The sequence below is a fragment of the Zea mays genome, chromosome 5 (assembly GCF_902167145.1).
Source record: "Zea mays cultivar B73 chromosome 5, Zm-B73-REFERENCE-NAM-5.0, whole genome shotgun sequence".
NCBI classification, from domain to species: Eukaryota; Viridiplantae; Streptophyta; class Magnoliopsida; order Poales; family Poaceae; genus Zea; species Zea mays.
In genome coordinates this window covers 212,303,338-212,319,799 of record NC_050100.1, presented here as the reverse complement: position 1 = coordinate 212,319,799, position 16,462 = coordinate 212,303,338, and the positions used below count along the sequence as shown (strand labels likewise).

Below are 16,462 nucleotides of genomic sequence, written 5' to 3'. Positions count from 1 at the left end.
TCGGTATCATGCATGAGTTGAGAGGTGTGTGGTCCTCTGCATGGATAAAATACATGCTAGTCTTTTAGTACTTTTTAGATAGTTTTAGTTAAATTAGATTAGGTAGTAAACATATTTTTGGTTGAGATTAAGCTAATAATTAGCTAGAAGTTTAGATAAGGGGTTTAGAACCTATAATTTAAACTATTTGCAAATTTGCAACCATCAAGTGATGTTTCTTTGCTATTATATCATCTGTGTTTATAATTTGTGGGTCCGTATGTATTTATGATTTACTGAACCAATGGCATATTAGGGAAGCCCACTGCCCAAGGATGGTAGAATTACAAATCCCTCAACTAATGTTAGCTCCTAACAATTAGTATCTATCTATAAGGTTCTAACCAGGCCAATGCCGTAAGGAAAACAGCCCAAACTTCCTGGTTAAAGCGGCCCAAAAAGAAAGCTGAACCCAACTATACAATGCGTACGGGTTTCCTTCGCAACTTTGACTACTTGTCTGGTTATAACTTGTGAGTCACTTCCTGAGCCCGGCGCTAATAAAATGGGTAATAAAACCGAGGATGAAATCTGAACTGCCACGCACCAATCTCTCCGTTCGCCCGTACTAGCTCTTACCAAGTCAAGCACCAATCACGGGCCGTCCAAATGGGCGCCGGGAAGCTCCAACCAACGGCTCCAGGAGAAGCAACGTCTCTTCCCCACGGCTGCAAACTGCCCCGAGCATTTCGCACGTACGCAGTCCACCACTCCACGTCATCCACGTTCGCCGCCGCCGCCGCTCCCTTCCGATCCGTCTATCTAGATAGGTCTTTATAACACCCTGCAGCCCCATATACTGGTCAGTGCTCACTCGCCCACTTCCTCTAGATACCTCCACACACCATTCACTTGGCCACACGCTGTGGTACGATCGCGTGGGGGCGCTGCATCTGCATGCCGATGGCGGTCATCCTCCACTTCGCCGTGTTCGCCGTCTCCTGCGCCCTCCTTGTTGCATCGGTTCTGTCACTTCCGCCGGCGGTGTTTAAGGTCGGCGACGAGCGGGGGTGGACGGTGCCGGCCAATGGCACCGAGACGTACAACCACTGGGCAAAGAGGAACCGCTTCCAAGTCGGCGACGTCCTGAGTAATTAATAAACACACTTGATCGATCATCCTTGCACCCTGCCTGTAACCTCTCTCTCTATCTCTCTACACTTTCCGATGGGATGCGCGTGTTTGATCGTCGATGTGTGGCGCGTGGAGCATGCAGATTTCAAGTACGCCAACGACGACTCGGTGCTGCTGGTGGCCCACGACGACTACAAGCAGTGCGGCACGGCGATCCCGCTGAGCCGGTTCACGGGCGGCGACACCAAGTTCACGCTGGACCGCTACGGCCCGCTCTACTTCGTCAGCGGCGTCGCGGGCCACTGCGAGGCCGGGCAGCGGATGATCGTGCGGGTCAGGGCCCCATCCGCGCTGTACGGCGCCCCCGCTATGGCGCCGGCGCCGGCGATGCCGCCAGCCGTCGGTGGTAGTGGCAGTGGCGCGCCCAGCCCGCGCCCGGCCTCCTCACCCGCCGCGCCGTCGATCGGCGGCTCTGGTTCCGCTTCGGCTTCTGCAGCCCCGAGCCCAAGCCCGCTGCCGCAGGCCAGCGGTGGTGCGTCTAGGCGCGTGCTTGGCGTCGTGTCGTCCGTTGCTGTGGGGCTTGTGGTCTTGGTTGCCAGTGCCATCACCCTGTCCGTGCTGGTGGTTTGAACGTACAATTAATTCTGTTTTCTGGATCCATACTCGTAGCGCATGCCATCGGTTTAGGAAGTATTGTTAGTTTTCCGACTACGTCTTGATCGGTTAGAGTTGGTAGGGCCACTGGCCACAGTCGCATGCTTAGTTTGATGAGTGAAAGACTTGTGTCATTCAATAAATGGATGATTAATCTAATCTACCCTTGTCAACCTTAAGCTCTTTGTTCCCTTATCTAACGACGTAGATTTGTTCAATTCCAGTTTTATTGAACAGGTTCAATTCCTGCGACGTACTTTAATTCACTGATGTAAAAGTCTTTTGGTACTAAGTTTGCCCCTTTTCGAGCGAAGAGTAGAACTGATTGTGAGTTGTCTTATTGAGTTATCAGATGGTAAACAGTTCTTTCGCATTTGCGAAGAAAAGACATGTCTTGATTTATTCTTTTATTTTAGTTCTACCCATATGACAGACAGGAGACCTTATTGTTTAAATGTTGATCAATTTTAGGTAGCTTTTGCATGCAAAACATTCCATTAATAGGGTATATAAGATACGCGTAGGATGCTGCTGTTGCGTTCGATCTGCTTCGTCGCCTCCTGTTGTTTGTGGTTGTGGCCAGTCCTTCCCCTCTCATCCCGGGCCCCGGGGAAAATTTTGCCCCCAGAAACCCTAGCGCGTCGGATCAGCAAGGGCAAAATTTTCTGCGACTCCGGCTGAAGGACGCTGCGGCACCTATGTCGGTGAGTGCGAATCTCCTGTGTGCATTATAATCGATCACTTCGTTGCTGCCTTTGTTATTTCTTAAGGCTTGCATTCGTCTATACTTTGCTTGGAATTGGAGATGGTTTTGATGTATCACGCATGACGAAAACATGCTTGTCGCATTAGGGTGGCATGCAATTTTAAGCACCGTTTGTTTTGTTGGAATTGAATTACATTCTAATAATTATAATTTAGACACAAACTAATTAAATTAATATATTTGTATATATATTTGTATATTATGCTAAAAATCATATGAGAGATAGTTATATACTACATTTATGGAAAATCAAATATAAAAGTGTGTTATAAGTTGTACATTCGAAAAGTAAATCTATAAAATTAATTTTCATCTCTCAACACATGAATTTAAGATAAACTTACGTATATACTTTGAAAACCGTAGAATGTCACATTCTAAAAAAATAATCTACTCCACGAGTTAGATTCTAATTTCGAGAAACAAACGGATCTTAGCAAATTGGTACCTAAATGCAGGGATGAATATCTAGCTATGGATATTACGAAATTTACGATGATAAGGTCCACCAGTTTGGCAAAATGGGTAACTGATGAGTATTAACAACGCTTGTTCATTCAAATTGGCAAGCATGTCATGATCAACAACATGTGCCTGGTTCCTGATCCCTCACTTTTAGACCGTTGAGCGATCTTATTGACAAGCCATGCATCCATGCATACGGAATCTGCTGTCTGATTTCCTACAAAATTTAGCCCTGAAAAATGGTTCCCCCAGGGCAAGACACCGACGAATCCGACGCTCTAATCAGGAGCGAGGAAGTAGCATTATATATACATTCACATAGCAATAGCTGTTGCACTGATCAGCTGGCATGTTGTTTTTGTGAAGGACGACACTGGCCGCACTATACCCAAGTTCGGCGAATGGGACGTGAACAACCCGGCCTCTGCCGACGGGTTCACGGTGATCTTCAGCAAGGCCAGGGATGAGAAGAAAGCCCCGGCCCAAGGCCACATCAGGGACAGGTCGGCGTCGGCCGACAGCAAGGACTCCAGGTCCAGGGACGAGAAGATGACCTCCTACAGCTCCAGGACCAACGCATCGGTATGCGTCCAAACCATCTCGTAGATTCGGCCATTCCTGGGCTAGTCATAATCATGCATGCGTTGTGATCCCTCCCAACTTGCAGAAGAAATGGTTCTGCTGTGTCTCGCCCAGTCCCACACAGTCTTGAGGAAGCTAATGAGCCGTGCAGTGCTGCAGTTTCTGTGATGGTTATGCGTAGCTCTTCGAATTCAATCCTATACTGCTTGCCAGTGACAGGGGCTCTATGTATAGCCATTGCAAATGAGAAAATTACTCTGATGGGTGTCTGCTTATAGCGTTCTTAGCTGTGTATACCATCAGTTCAAGCTGATGTCTGCTTGTAATTTTCTTTTCTGGCCCCTTCTCTATGGTGTAACCCTTCCTCAACGTTATCAGTGAATCTGAGCTACTCCTCAATCCTCCCCCTGCAATGCTATGGCCAAACCAGGACAACGAATTCTCAGATTGCAGTGACTGGACAAAGTTATGCGCCACCACCTTGACAAACAAAATGCTGCGACATTTTCAGATCTGTAAATGAACATGTTATATATTTTTTTAATTCTCTTGGAAATATATTATATCAGTACAGTTCTTATAACTTTCACCATCGGGTTTCAAATATATATATCATCTTTCACCAGCTCCACATCTACAACTTGGTTGGAAGTATACAGAATGGTAATACAATGCAGAGCGAAACGACACTGACAGAAGCTGGTAATCTGCCACTGTCCTTGCGGACGAACATTGCTTCATACACTGGAAAATTGATCGCTACTATCAGCGCACATAGAACGGCCTGCACAAACATAGCTCCCAGACTCACCGCTCCTTTACGCAACAGAACCTTTGCCACCCCGAGCATCATGCACGCCAGGTTAAGCAGTGCAACGGTTGTAATGATCGCAAACATCACGGAGAAGGACCCAAACTCCATCATCCCCTTCTTGTACCTCTCTAGGGCCCGCGGATCGGTCACCTTCGCCGTCAGGGTGAACCCCGACTCGGTGACGCCAAGCATTCTGCGGATTGTGTCGATGGCTGCCAAGAGGTATGAGGTGATTCTTCTGAAAAGCCACATCCTTTGCGCGTTCCACCACTCGACAGCAGTGTCGCCACATTGCAGGGACTCCACCAAGCTGCAGGAGTATGCAGCCACAGCAACGTATGCAAACGGTACAAACCAGGGACTGGTTATCTGGGTTGAGTACATTTGCAGATGCAGGTTCTCTTTTAGAATGTGACTAAAGTGCATATAGAAAGAAGCAACAATCGAAATGTATATATCAACTCACCTCAGGGAACAATGAGATGCCATTGAGGAAGCAAAGTGAAGGGATAGTGACATAGTAAAGGGTGGGGAAGCTGTTAGCAGCCCAAAACCCACATACGGAGTAACCCATTTGAAGGCCCAGGCTGATCTTCCTGTGACCTAGCAGAAACGGGCTGTACTTTGAGAGGGAGATCTGGAGGAACCCTTCTGTCCATCTCTTGTGCTGAACCAGAATCTGTCCTAGTGAGGTAGGGGCCATGCCTAAAAACCCCTTTCTTGGCGGGTTGTGGTAAACTGATCTCCACCCACGGCACTGGATCTGCAATCCTGTAATGACATCCTCCAGTGGGCAACCATATATAACTCCCTTCTGTAATTCAGCAACTCAAACTCAATAAGATATGGTCCATACATAAAGTGATAAATTTCTGTGATCTTGAAGTAACAAAGTGTGACTTCTATCACAGTACCAGCATTTTCAGAATTTTCTGTATAGAGATCTACCTCGACTCCCCAAAGGGTGTTGTGCTCATATGTGCAAGTCACAAGTGACTCAGCCATTCCTTCCAAGTCAATGACATCTTCAGTTTTCCTCGCCACCCTAGTCCAATCTTCCTTGTAGTCTGGACTGTATATTCGCCCACATAGAGCCTCTCTCCGATGGAAGCATCCTGTGCCATAGTAACACATTCCACCCCATCCATCCAAGCAAGGATGGTCCAACTGAAGACCAATTCAGTTAAACAAAAAAAACAGGGTTTATTAAGCTTACTGGTGCGTTTTCAGTTTAAGGCATAGGTAAGACCTCCATTGAAACTTTAAGAGGTGCTATATTATTTTTTTATTAACCTCATTGACGGTGTTGATGGGATTGCCATAGATGTCATTTTGCACCACATTTTCAAAGTTCTGAGGATACTGAACAAAAGCAATATCTTGACCTAGCTGTTCGTCTTGGAAGAAGCACAATGCATCTCTGATAGACCCTGAATTGTTGGAGTACATATCACAGTCCACATTCATAATGACTGGGCTGTTGCTTATCACTGATGATACCCTTATCTGCACAATCAACCATAATTAGGGAATTATATAAACATAAGAAAGATTGACTCAAGTAGGATACAAGCAAAAACCATGGACTGAAATAAATAGAGTCCAAATATCCACCAAAGCATTCAGTGATCCAGCTTTGAAGTGATGATGTTCTTGAGGTCTCTTCTCACGAGCCATATAAACCAGTGTGGGCAACACTTTTCCATCAACATCAGTTGCTTTCCTTTTGTTTCCATCAATTAAAATCTAGCAATTGAGAACTCCTTGATCAGAATAAACATCAAAAAATGGTGAGAAAAAAAAGACAAAATACATAGCACTAAACTAATGAGTGTATATGAACCGTGCCAGGCTTGTCTTGTTAAGGTTAAAATTTGATAGATGATGTAATAAAAATATTATTGGAAGGGCTATCTGCAAAACTTGTCATTTCAGTTTTCTTGTACTATCATTGGAAAATTATTCATACATGTTAAATATAGTTTTCTTACATGAGTGTTTCAACCTTTCTGAAGATGTAATGGGCTACTAGTTAAATTTTGAATTCAACCATCAGATCCTTCTAGTAGTCTCGCTCTGATCAGACAACTTTACCAATATCTTTACCTGAACTATTGAAGGGTGATCTCTAAAACTTGCATTCTCGCTCCACCTGGAGAAGCCCATAAGCTTGCATTTTGAAACTTCAGGGATCTTCCCTGAATTAACAACTGAATTCACTCGAGCTGCCAAATCTTTGTGCATCTCCTACAGAACAAAAAACAGAAAAACAAAGGTCATATGCATAATCTTGCTGGTTCCAGTATCAACGTACATATATGGACAGTTTCAGTATCACAGAACATGCATGGAATGCCACCATAGCCCAAGTTAATGTGGCAGGAAGTAGCAAAATGAAAATTGGGTTAAGATGAGCTACGTTACATTAGAATGCATTGAAAATGTACACACAATGGATTGCCTCCAAACCTGAATAGAGCTTTACAGCTCGCTGGTGAGGAGCTACATTTCTGGAGTTTGGCTGAGGCTTAAGGGGTTTCATACCCTTTTGCCTGCCAAACTAAGTTTTGGACTTAGGTCGTGGTTAGGCTCATTTGTAATAGGCACGTGTTAGTTTTGAATGTCCTATTGTGGGCGGGTGGGTGTGTTTGTAAAAGCTATTGCAATTTTTTATTCTTAGGTGGTGTTTGGTTTCTAGGGACTAATCTTTAGTCCCTTCATTTTATTTCATTTTAGTTCCTATATTGTCAAATACGGAAACTAAAATAGAGTCTTAGTTTCCGTATTTAGCATTTTAAGTACTAAAATAGAATAAAATGTAGGGACTAAACATTAGTCCTTAGAAACCAAACACCCACTTAATATAATGATGCACAACTCTCTTGTATGTTCGGAAAAAAAAAACAAAGAAAATGTACACGCTACCTTCAAAGAAAACCACTCTTTACGGTCACATGCATCTGGAGGGCTAGCTTCTGTACCAAAGTAGGCAGCTGGTGACCTGGGCTCCACTTGGTACTTATTGCAAAATGGAAGCCAGTGCTTTGCAAACTCTGATGCTTCATATAGAGCATACAATGTTATGATGGAACCAGCATCATCAGACAAATATATGTTCAACTTCTCCTTCGGGTAGTCATAAGCCATAACAGATAGGACAGTGGAGATGACAAGCATTGGCGGCTCAACAGTGGGGTCTGCTGTACACACAAATATGTCCACCCCAGGAAGCTGCTCTTCCTTGTACCTGTTTATACTTTATAGTCAGTTTTTAGCTGAAAACTCAGCATCGGCGCATATAGTAACTTCATAGGTTCGAAACCGCCATGAATCATGGAAAACGTTGACATGGAACAAGCTTGGTATATGCAGCATTTCAACGCCTACAGTAGTCTAGGAGGATACACAATTGCATATTTAGCTTGACTGCCTCAATAGCAATCATGATCCTAGCAGGTTAAGCAGGGATGTCGTGATTGTTTCATACCCACAGTTCCAAACAGATAAAACATAGCAAGTGAATGCAGAAATTTAGGTAGGTCAGATGTCAAACCCAAACGGCAGCTCCAGGGCCAATACCTTCGCAAGAGCTGGTCCGGGAAGGCGCGGCGGAAGACGGGGCTCCACCGCACGGACAGCGTCAGCACCCAGTAGAAGCCGAACCAGAGCTCCGCCGCGGAGAGCCCAAGCCACGCCCACCACCGGGCGCCGCTGCTCATCGGTGGCACGTGCGTTGCTCTGTACAGCCATACCAGAAGAACCCCCGCGAGGACCGTGCTCGCGAACAGCCGGTAAGCGTACCTCGCCATCCGCGTTGGTTTCTCCGTCACGAACAGCGGTGGGCAGTTGCTGCCGCCGCGGACGCTGCTCCCGGCCATCCCTTCCTCTGTGGAATGGAAACACACGAAGTCAAGTATAGCCTAGTAAGCGTAGAAGAGAATCACTGGGGAAGAGTCGGGTGGGTCCGTGGGTGGGTGACTGGGTGGTCAGGCCCCCACCATTGTACTGTGTTCCCGGTTGGCGGTTTGCCCTGCTCCGGTCAGACAGAGTTAAATAAAAACTGTCTCGCTTTGTTAAGAGAAGAAGAAAGAAGAGTTCAAAGAACCAAACACTCCCCTCCGGCCCACTGCCATCTGGCCCAGCAGCACATGTTCGATTCTTTCCCCTTTGTCCGTCGGCTACGACGCTAGCCGCCGCCAATCCCAACGGACAGCACGGCGGCGGCTGGGGCTGGGGCTGCGGCGAGCGGCGCGCCGCCAGCCGCCGCCGCTAGGACCTTGGGCGCGGCTGCCGGCTGCGCTCGCGCAGGCATGCGCCGTGCGGACGGTACCTGAGCGCAACGACGGATGGGCAGCGACGGCGGATGCAGACTGCTAGGTACCGCCGCTGGGTCCTGGATTGGGATTTGGGGCATTACCCACTTGGGCCGGCTGGGCTATTGGGCTTATTTTTTCTTCTCGATCGTTTCTCGTATATACATACTCTAGTCTTCCAGCCGCGTCCGCCGTCGAACGCCGCCGCTCGTCCGCTCCTTCGCTCGGCCAGAAGGGAGGAAGACAGAAGGGTTACTAGGGGTTCTACTCCGGCGGTAGGTGGGGCAGCTGCCCCACCGTGCTGCATGGGGAGCTCCGCCTCTGCTGGCGGATGAAATGATCCTGCGGCCTTCTCTTCTGGCCGTCGCCCGCCCTCTCAGCACCGTAGCCGTCGCGGCGGCCGTCCGCCGCGGGGACCTCGCCGGCGCGGAGGAAGCCTTCGCGTCGACGCAGCTCAAGACCACGACCACCTACAACTGCCTTCTCGCGGGATACGCGAAGGCGTCCGGTCTCATCCGCCTCGCGGACGCACGCCGCTTGTTCGACAGTATCCCGCACCCGGACACCGTCTCCTACAACACGCTCCTGTCCTGCCACTTTGCCTGCGGCGATATTGATGGCGCGCGGAGAGTCTTCTCCACGATGCCCGTCAAGGATGTCACGTCGTGGAACACTATGGTCTCCGGGCTCTCCAAGAACGGGGCCAGCGAGGAGGCCGCAGCCATGTTTCGGATCATGCCGGTGAGGAATGCTGTTTCCTGGAATGCAATGGTTGCCGCGCTCGCGTGCTCTGGAGACATGGGTGCAGCAGAGGACTTGTTTAGGAATGCGCCGGAGAAGACGGATGCCATTCTCTGGACTGCAATGGTGTCAGGGTACATGGACACCGGCAATGTCCAGAAGGCCATGGAATTCTTCGGGGCAATGCCTGTGAGGAACTTGGTTTCATGGAATGCTGTTGTTGCTGGTTATGTAAAAAACTCACGCGCAGATGATGCTTTGAGGGTGTTCAAGACCATGGTTGAGGACTCTATTGTGCAGCCAAATGCGTCAACGTTAAGTAGCGTGCTTCTTGGATGCAGTAACCTGTCTGCACTTGGATTTGGGAGGCAGGTACATCAGTGGTGCATGAAGTTGCCTCTTAGCAGGAATGTGACTGTGGGCACATCTCTTCTCAGCATGTACTGCAAATGCGGCGATTTGAATGATGCCTGCAAGGTGTTTGATGAGATGAGTACAAAGGATATAGTTGCATGGAACGCCATGATTTCTGGCTACGCCCAACATGGGGGTGGAATGCAAGCTATCAAGTTATTTGAAAAAATGAAGGATGAAGGAGTGGTGCCAGACTGGATTACTCTGTTGGCAGTATTGACAGCTTGTATCCACACTGGATTGTGTGATTTTGGAATCCAATGCTTTGAAACAATGCAGGAAGCATATAAGATTGAACCTCAGATTGATCATTACTCATGTATGGTGGATCTTCTCTGCCGAGCTGGTCTGCTTGAAAGAGCTGTCAACATGATCCATTCAATGCCCTTTGAGCCACATCCTTCTGCCTATGGCACCTTGCTGACTGCTTGTAGAGTTTATAAGAATTTGGAGTTTGCTGAGTTTGCTGCTAGAAAGCTGATTGAACAGGATCCACAGAATGCAGGTGCCTATGTACAGCTGGCAAATATTTATGCGGTGGCAAATAAGTGGGCTGATGTCTCTAGAGTAAGGAGATGGATGAAGGATAATGCGGTAGTGAAAACACCTGGGTATAGCTGGATGGAAATAAAGGGTGTAAGGCATGAGTTCAGATCTAATGACAGGCTGCATCCTCAGCTTGGTTTGATTCATGACAAGTTGGACCGCTTGCAGATGCTGATGAAAGCAATGGGCTACGTTCCTGATCTTGATTTTGCACTGCATGATGTCGAGGACAGTCTGAAGTCACAAATGCTGATGAGGCACAGCGAAAAGCTTGCTATCGCTTTCGGTCTGATTAGCACTTCCCCTGGGATGACCTTGAGGATCTTCAAGAACCTCAGGATCTGTGGAGATTGTCATAATGCAGCCAAGCTTATATCCAAAATCGAGGATCGGGAAATAATACTAAGGGATACCACACGGTTCCACCATTTTAGAGGTGGGCATTGCTCATGCGGGGATTACTGGTGAAGGAAAGAATCTCGATAACAGTTTCAGACACACTCGCAATGTAGTACTTGCAACACTATATAATCCCATCGACAGGAATAAAATGTGTGGTAATTTTTTGTTAACTTAATGAGTGGCTAGGACGATCTGCAGAGAGTTAGCCAGAGAAACTGATCATTTGTTTGATGGCTGTGTTTTTGCCAAACTTTTTTGGTTTCGGTTGTTTGGAAAGGTTAATCTTCAAAGTTTGGTACCACAGCTGGGGGTCAACAATTTTATGGAGTTGCGGAGATAGGCTGCTGGGCAGATCACTGGTGTTGTTGTAGAGGAGCTGAAAACACTTTTAGTTTTGGGAGCTTGGACCATTTGGAAACACCGTAATGGTTCGATTTCAATAAAATCTTTCCCTCAGTAAGGCTGCTCTCACTTGGATGCTGCTCTCAGTAAGGCTGAACTAGAAGTGGAGTTTGGAGGTTGGCAGGGGCTAAGAATCTTTCCCTCCTAACTGCTCCAACCCCTGTTTTGATAGTCCGATTAGTTGTAGTAGTCGTGTGTGCACTGTTTTCTTAGACGGAAAACGGTAGACGGACGGTGAGGAGCTGTCTAAGGTTTAGACGTGTTTAGACGTGTTTAGACGGAATTAAACGGCCTAAACGGTATGTTACTGTAGCATAGTTTCAGCAGGATAAAAAAGATTTTTTCCTAACCTTTTTTGAAGCAAACATGAAGCTTTTGTTGTCCTTGTCCCAATTTGAGATATGTACCTGAAAAAGAAGCGAGATTTGTTAGTATGTGCCCATGTGATATGTATAAGGGTCCATTTGATAGTTGATACACTGAACAAGAACAACTTTCAGCACACATGGTAGGTTGATAGACACAATAGAGAACAAACACTTTCACAAAGCACAAATAGAAATAGTTCTCACAAATGCCAAACAAAGCATAAAAGCAATAGTCCATAAGTTCATTTTCAACATAGACAAATAGATAAGATAATTAGATAGTGCTAATATAAGATAGATGATGGCAGCTAAAGCCTCCCATCAGCCATCATTGTCTTCCTCCGCATCTAGCTCATATCTAGCTGTGATCACATCATCTTGATCCGACTCAAAGTCAACATCTTCCTCTTGTGGTGCTTCTTCTTCACTTTCAGTTTCAGACAGCGGTGTGTCTTCAACCTCTCTTTCAACAGTCAATCTTGCACTCCTACGTAGTTTTGTGACCTCTTCAGCACCACATGTCTCAGCAATCAATTTCCATGTGAGACCGGTCACCGGCTCAACATCAGACCCTTCTTCATCCTTCTCAGCACCATCAACCATCCATCCTTGAGCAAAAGTTGCATCGGTTGCTACAAGAGGATCTGCCTTTTTATTCTTTTGGGCTCTAATTCTTCTCTTTGCATGAATATGGTTGAATCTAACATACACAAGCTTGTCAACTCTGTCACATGTGAGTCTATTCCTTTTCTTTGTATGGATCTACAAGGTATCAAGTAAATTTGCAAGCAATTAGTATGGCAGAAACTTGACATATGCTGAAATGAACAAGTAAAAAGAAAGGCTTAGTTACGTACCCCTTCAAAACAGCTCCAATTCCTTTCACAACCTGAAGCACTTGATGTCAAAGAGAGAATTCTAACAGCAAACTTTTGAAGTAATGGAACTTGTGTTCCATAATTTGCCCACCACTTAGCTGTATAACAAAAATATTAAGATTTCTTGATCATATAATTTATACAACAGCCAACTACCAAATCTGATTCAAATACAAATAACAAAATACCTGGATTGAATTCAGGATCCTTGCAGCCAAACAAAGCTACTTTTTTCCCAAAATGTCCAAGTTTGTCCTTAAACTTGTGAAAGTCATTATTGATCACTTCATTTTGCTTCTGAAAATCACCATGGTAGAATGTTTCAATAGCTGCATAAAACCCATCTACCACATCCTCATTGTCAAAGATTGAGGGACTATTGTAGCTATAATAAGGGTTTAAACAATATGCAGCCATGTGAATAGGACAATCCAATCTTTTCTTCATTTTTCCCTCCACAACTTCCATAAGGTTCTTGTACAAACCAGTCCCTGTCTTGTCTAAGTTTCCTACAGCCACTCTAATTTCTTCCTTGGCTTTAAGAATTTCACCATACACCCAAGGCATTGATGGTTTAATGTCTCCATCAACAAGGCGAAGAACTTTAACTAATGGCTCAAATACTCTCAAACAAAGAGAAACACCATTCCAAAAGGTTGGCTTCACCAATGTGGCTGTGGCTGTTACACCTTTAGCACTTTTCTTCACATGACTAATTTTACACCATTCCTCACTTTGGGACATCATCCTTAGCTGCTCTTTCTTCTCATACAAGCTTTGTAAAGTGAGAAAAGCGGAGGCAAATCTTGTCACACCTGGCCTAATAATATCTCTTTTCTTTGTGAACTTCCTCATTAGAGACAAAGTGTTGTGGTGTGCATAAATAAATATGGTCAATCCTTTTGCTGAATCAATTACATTCTTGAACCTTTTCATCTTTCCAATTCCTTCAAGCATTAGGTTAATTGTATGGGTTGCACAGGAAGTCCAAAATAGGTTGGGTCTCTTGACATAAAGCAAATCCTTTGCTGCCATATTATTTGATGCATTATCTGTGACCACTTGCACAAGATGGTCCTTACCAGCATCCAATTTCTCAATAAAGTTATCCACAAACTGAAAAATCATTTCCCCCGTGTGTGACTCAGCTGAAACCTCTTTTGACTCAACAAAATATGTACCGATGGCAGAATTGATACATATGTTCATTATGCTCCTCCTCTTTTGGTCTGTCCAAGCATCAGTCATAAGAGAGCAACCGGTTTTTTCCCATTCTTGTGCATGATCTTTAATCATCTTCTTTGTATTCTCCACTTCCTCATGCAACAGTTTCTCCCGCAGCTCATGTTGATAAGGTTTCTTTGCACCTGGACCGAAGCGGCCATCAGCTTCCAACACTTGGTCAAACTCATCACAGTTTATGGCATTGAAAGGTATTCCTGAAAATAAAGTACAGTAGCAGCTTAGCCCCTTCAAAAGTTAGAAAGCAAGATAAAGAATGCAAGATAACACGTAAAAAGATAACAAATCATTTACCTTGCACATACATCCACCTAGCAACATATCTCTTCAATATATGCAACCTTTCTTTCATTACATGTTCAGAAATCTTTTGTTGGTGAAGGTTTTTTTGTGTGGAACCCAAAGAATTGGAGTCAAGAGACATTGTGAACTTGTCCATAGGACCCATTGTCCTTGGTTGAGAGCTGCCAATGTCATCAAGGCCCGTGTCATCATTAACATCCATCTCATCTGCAACTGCATCAATAACCTCTTGTTTTTCTGTTAGCCTAGCTATTTTAGCTTTCCTAGAATCATCAAGAGCTTTACTGCACTTGTCTCTATCCTCTTGAGTTGCATTGGGGCATGCTCGGACTTGCCCTTTTCTACCAGCAATATGCAGCTTAAGCCTATAAATCCCAGCCTTGACAACCATAGGACATAACTTGCATTTTATGACATTCCAATCATTTGGATTGACAATAGTTCCATACTCCCACCCTATGTCATCGCTATTCCGCTTAAGTGGTTGCTTGTCCACTGCTGGTTGAGTTGATGGATTGGAAGCCGCCGATGACATCCTACATGTTGCAATGCACAATCAATCATTTGCATGAAGTACACTATCTGACCCTACTAGCCATGTTGTACACTATCTGACCCTACTAGCATTAAGCCTAAGCCATGAACTAACATTTAACGACAAGAAATAGAGAGCCATGAAGATTGAAGCATGAACTACTATGCATAATCAGGAGCAAACAACAAACTATAAAATAGAGGAAGCAAGAGGCATCCATACCTGGCAACAAACAAAGGATGTCGAGTCCCTGCTTCAGCTTCCTGCTAGCGCGCCCCCTCTATCCCTGGGCGTGCGTGCCTCTCTTCCACTGCAGAACCACTGCTGAGTGCTGAGATGAGAGGAGAGGAGAAGGAGGAGCCCTGGGCGAGCAGAGGAGAGGAGGGAGGAGCCCTACCTGGGCGGCTGGGTGAGCAGAGGAGAGGAGGGAGGAGCCCTACCTGGGCGGCTGGGTGAGCAGAGGAGAGGATGGAGGAGGCAGCGCCGGCGGCTGGGCGCGCAGAGGAGAGGAAGCAGCGCCAACGGCTGTCCCTGGCGGCTGTGCGTCGTGCAGATGGATAAGGGTGCAGAGGCAAAAAAAAACACGAGGGAACCCTAGCTTTGGCGCGAAAAAGGCCCGCCAAAGAGGCCTGGTTTCAGTTTCCCCGCGTAAAATAACACCATACTCTAAACGGGCCTTAAAACGGCCTGAACGCCGTCCAAAAACGTCTACAAGCCGTCCCGTTCAGCCCGTTCAGGCCGTTTAGACGCCGAGTTGACCGTTTAGACGGTTGACCCGTTTAGGAAACCGCCCAGGCCCTAAACTGGACGGTGGGGTGCCGTTCACCGTTTAGACCGGTCTAAACGTCCGTTTAATACCGTTTAGGATAACAGTGCGTGTGTGTGTGTGTTTTCTTAATGAATCCTTTTTGTGTATTCATGTTTTTAGCCTCCGTAAGGGGCTACCTGATGTTCTAGTCTATTTTAGACTTATCTGTCTTCTTAAATAATGATGTGCAGCTCTCATGCGTGTTTGAGAAAAATGAAAGTCGCCTAGAGGGGGGGTGAATAGGGCGAAACTGAAATTTACAAATATAAACACAACTACAAGCCGGGGTTAGCGTTAGTAATAAGAAACGAGTCCGCAAGAGAGGGCGCAAAACAAATCCCAAGCGAATAAGCAAGTGAGACACGGAGATTTGTTTTACCGAGGTTCGGTTCTTGCAAACCTACTCCCCGTTGAGGAGGCCACAAAGGCCGGGTCTCTTTCAACCCTTCCCTCTCTCAAACGATCCACGGATCGAGTGAGCTTTCTCTTCTCAATCACTTGGAACACAAAGTTCCCACAAGGACCACCACAAGATTGGTGTCTCTTGCCTCAATTACAAGTGAGTTTGTTCGCAATGAAAGAATCAAGAGAGAAGAAAGCAATCCAAGCGCAAGAGCTCGAAAGAACACAAGCAAATCACTCTCTCTAATCACTATGGCGTTGTGTGGAGTTTGGAGAGGATTTGATCTCTTTGGTGTGTCTAGAATTGAATGCTAGAGCTCTTGTAGTAGTTGGGAAGTGGAAAACTTGGATGCGATGAATGGTGGGGTGGTTGGGGTATTTATAGCCCCAACCACCAAATGTGGCCGTTGGGAATTCTGTCTGTTTGATGGCGCACCGGACAGTCCGGTGCCCCCTGCCACGTCATCACTGCCGTTGGATTCGACCGTTGAAGCTTCTGACTTGTGGGCCTGCCTGGGTGTCCGGTGCACACCGGACATCTACTGTTCCTTGTCCGGTGTGCCGGAGTGGGCATGCCTGCCATCTGCGCGCGCAGAGCGCGCATTAAATGCGCGGCAGAGAGCCGTTGGCGCGGAGAAGACCGTTGCTCCGGAGTCGCACCGGACAGTCCGGTGCACACCGGACAGTCCGGTGAATTATAGCGGACTAGTCGTT

At 46.3% G+C, this 16,462-nt stretch overlaps 5 protein-coding genes across 5 annotated transcripts; 3 read left to right on the top strand and 2 right to left on the bottom strand.

The window, feature by feature from the left end:
* The first annotated feature begins 844 nt into the window (after positions 1 to 844).
* LOC103627676 (uncharacterized) lies at positions 845 to 1,928 on the top strand. Its single transcript, NM_001157101.2, has 2 exons — positions 845 to 1,129; positions 1,256 to 1,928. Exons 1-2 carry the CDS (start codon positions 937 to 939, stop codon positions 1,741 to 1,743), a joined length of 681 nt encoding a protein of 226 aa, NP_001150573.2. The 5' UTR covers positions 845 to 936; the 3' UTR covers positions 1,744 to 1,928.
* Positions 1,929 to 2,332: 404 nt separating this feature from the next.
* LOC103627672 (Uclacyanin-2) lies at positions 2,333 to 3,980 on the top strand. The gene is made up of 3 exons (NM_001351731.1): positions 2,333 to 2,471; positions 3,365 to 3,580; positions 3,666 to 3,980. Exons 1-3 carry the CDS (start codon positions 2,466 to 2,468, stop codon positions 3,708 to 3,710), a joined length of 267 nt encoding a protein of 88 aa, NP_001338660.1. The 5' UTR covers positions 2,333 to 2,465; the 3' UTR covers positions 3,711 to 3,980.
* Positions 3,981 to 4,094: 114 nt separating this feature from the next.
* Positions 4,095 to 8,479, bottom strand: LOC103627673 (cellulose synthase-like protein E2). The gene is made up of 9 exons (XM_035959269.1): positions 8,393 to 8,479; positions 7,974 to 8,280; positions 7,320 to 7,641; positions 6,501 to 6,641; positions 6,009 to 6,140; positions 5,688 to 5,900; positions 5,343 to 5,561; positions 4,861 to 5,208; positions 4,095 to 4,763 (listed from the first exon to the last, which is right to left on the bottom strand). The coding sequence occupies exons 2-9, from the start codon at positions 8,270 to 8,272 to the stop codon at positions 4,215 to 4,217; spliced, it is 2,223 nt and encodes a 740-aa protein (XP_035815162.1). The 5' UTR covers positions 8,273 to 8,280; positions 8,393 to 8,479; the 3' UTR covers positions 4,095 to 4,214.
* Positions 8,477 to 11,561, top strand: LOC103627674 (pentatricopeptide repeat-containing protein At4g16835, mitochondrial). Its single transcript, XM_008647968.3, has 2 exons — positions 8,477 to 8,771; positions 8,882 to 11,561. The coding sequence occupies exon 2, from the start codon at positions 9,044 to 9,046 to the stop codon at positions 10,874 to 10,876; it is 1,833 nt and encodes a 610-aa protein (XP_008646190.1). The 5' UTR covers positions 8,477 to 8,771; positions 8,882 to 9,043; the 3' UTR covers positions 10,877 to 11,561.
* Positions 11,562 to 11,738: 177 nt separating this feature from the next.
* LOC103627675 (uncharacterized) lies at positions 11,739 to 14,716 on the bottom strand. Its single transcript, XM_008647969.3, has 4 exons — positions 13,995 to 14,716; positions 12,647 to 13,897; positions 12,438 to 12,556; positions 11,739 to 12,342 (listed from the first exon to the last, which is right to left on the bottom strand). The coding sequence occupies exons 1-4, from the start codon at positions 14,536 to 14,538 to the stop codon at positions 11,902 to 11,904; spliced, it is 2,355 nt and encodes a 784-aa protein (XP_008646191.2). The 5' UTR covers positions 14,539 to 14,716; the 3' UTR covers positions 11,739 to 11,901.
* Between the last annotated feature and the right edge of the window lie 1,746 nt (positions 14,717 to 16,462).

Excerpts from the sequence above, each read along its gene's own strand:
- LOC103627676 (NM_001157101.2), top strand. The coding sequence starts at position 937 with ATGCCGATGGCGGTCATCCTCCACTTCGCCGTGTTCGCCGTCTCCTGC. Across the intron at positions 1,130-1,255 it reads CCAAGTCGGCGACGTCCTGA|ATTTCAAGTACGCCAACGAC; the intron begins GTAATTAATAAA and ends TGGAGCATGCAG.
- LOC103627672 (NM_001351731.1), top strand. Across the intron at positions 3,581-3,665 it reads GCTCCAGGACCAACGCATCG|AAGAAATGGTTCTGCTGTGT; the intron begins GTATGCGTCCAA and ends CCCAACTTGCAG.
- LOC103627673 (XM_035959269.1), bottom strand. The coding sequence starts at position 8,272 with ATGGCCGGGAGCAGCGTCCGCGGCGGCAGCAACTGCCCACCGCTGTTC. Across the intron at positions 7,642-7,973 it reads CCGGACCAGCTCTTGCGAAG|GTACAAGGAAGAGCAGCTTC; the intron begins GTATTGGCCCTG and ends AAGTATAAACAG. Across the intron at positions 4,764-4,860 it reads GCATCTCATTGTTCCCTGAG|ATAACCAGTCCCTGGTTTGT; the intron begins GTGAGTTGATAT and ends TACTCAACCCAG.
- LOC103627674 (XM_008647968.3), top strand. The coding sequence starts at position 9,044 with ATGATCCTGCGGCCTTCTCTTCTGGCCGTCGCCCGCCCTCTCAGCACC.
- LOC103627675 (XM_008647969.3), bottom strand. The coding sequence starts at position 14,538 with ATGTCATCGGCGGCTTCCAATCCATCAACTCAACCAGCAGTGGACAAG. Across the intron at positions 12,557-12,646 it reads GGATCCTGAATTCAATCCAG|CTAAGTGGTGGGCAAATTAT; the intron begins GTATTTTGTTAT and ends TTTGTTATACAG. Across the intron at positions 12,343-12,437 it reads ATTGGAGCTGTTTTGAAGGG|ATCCATACAAAGAAAAGGAA; the intron begins GTACGTAACTAA and ends GATACCTTGTAG.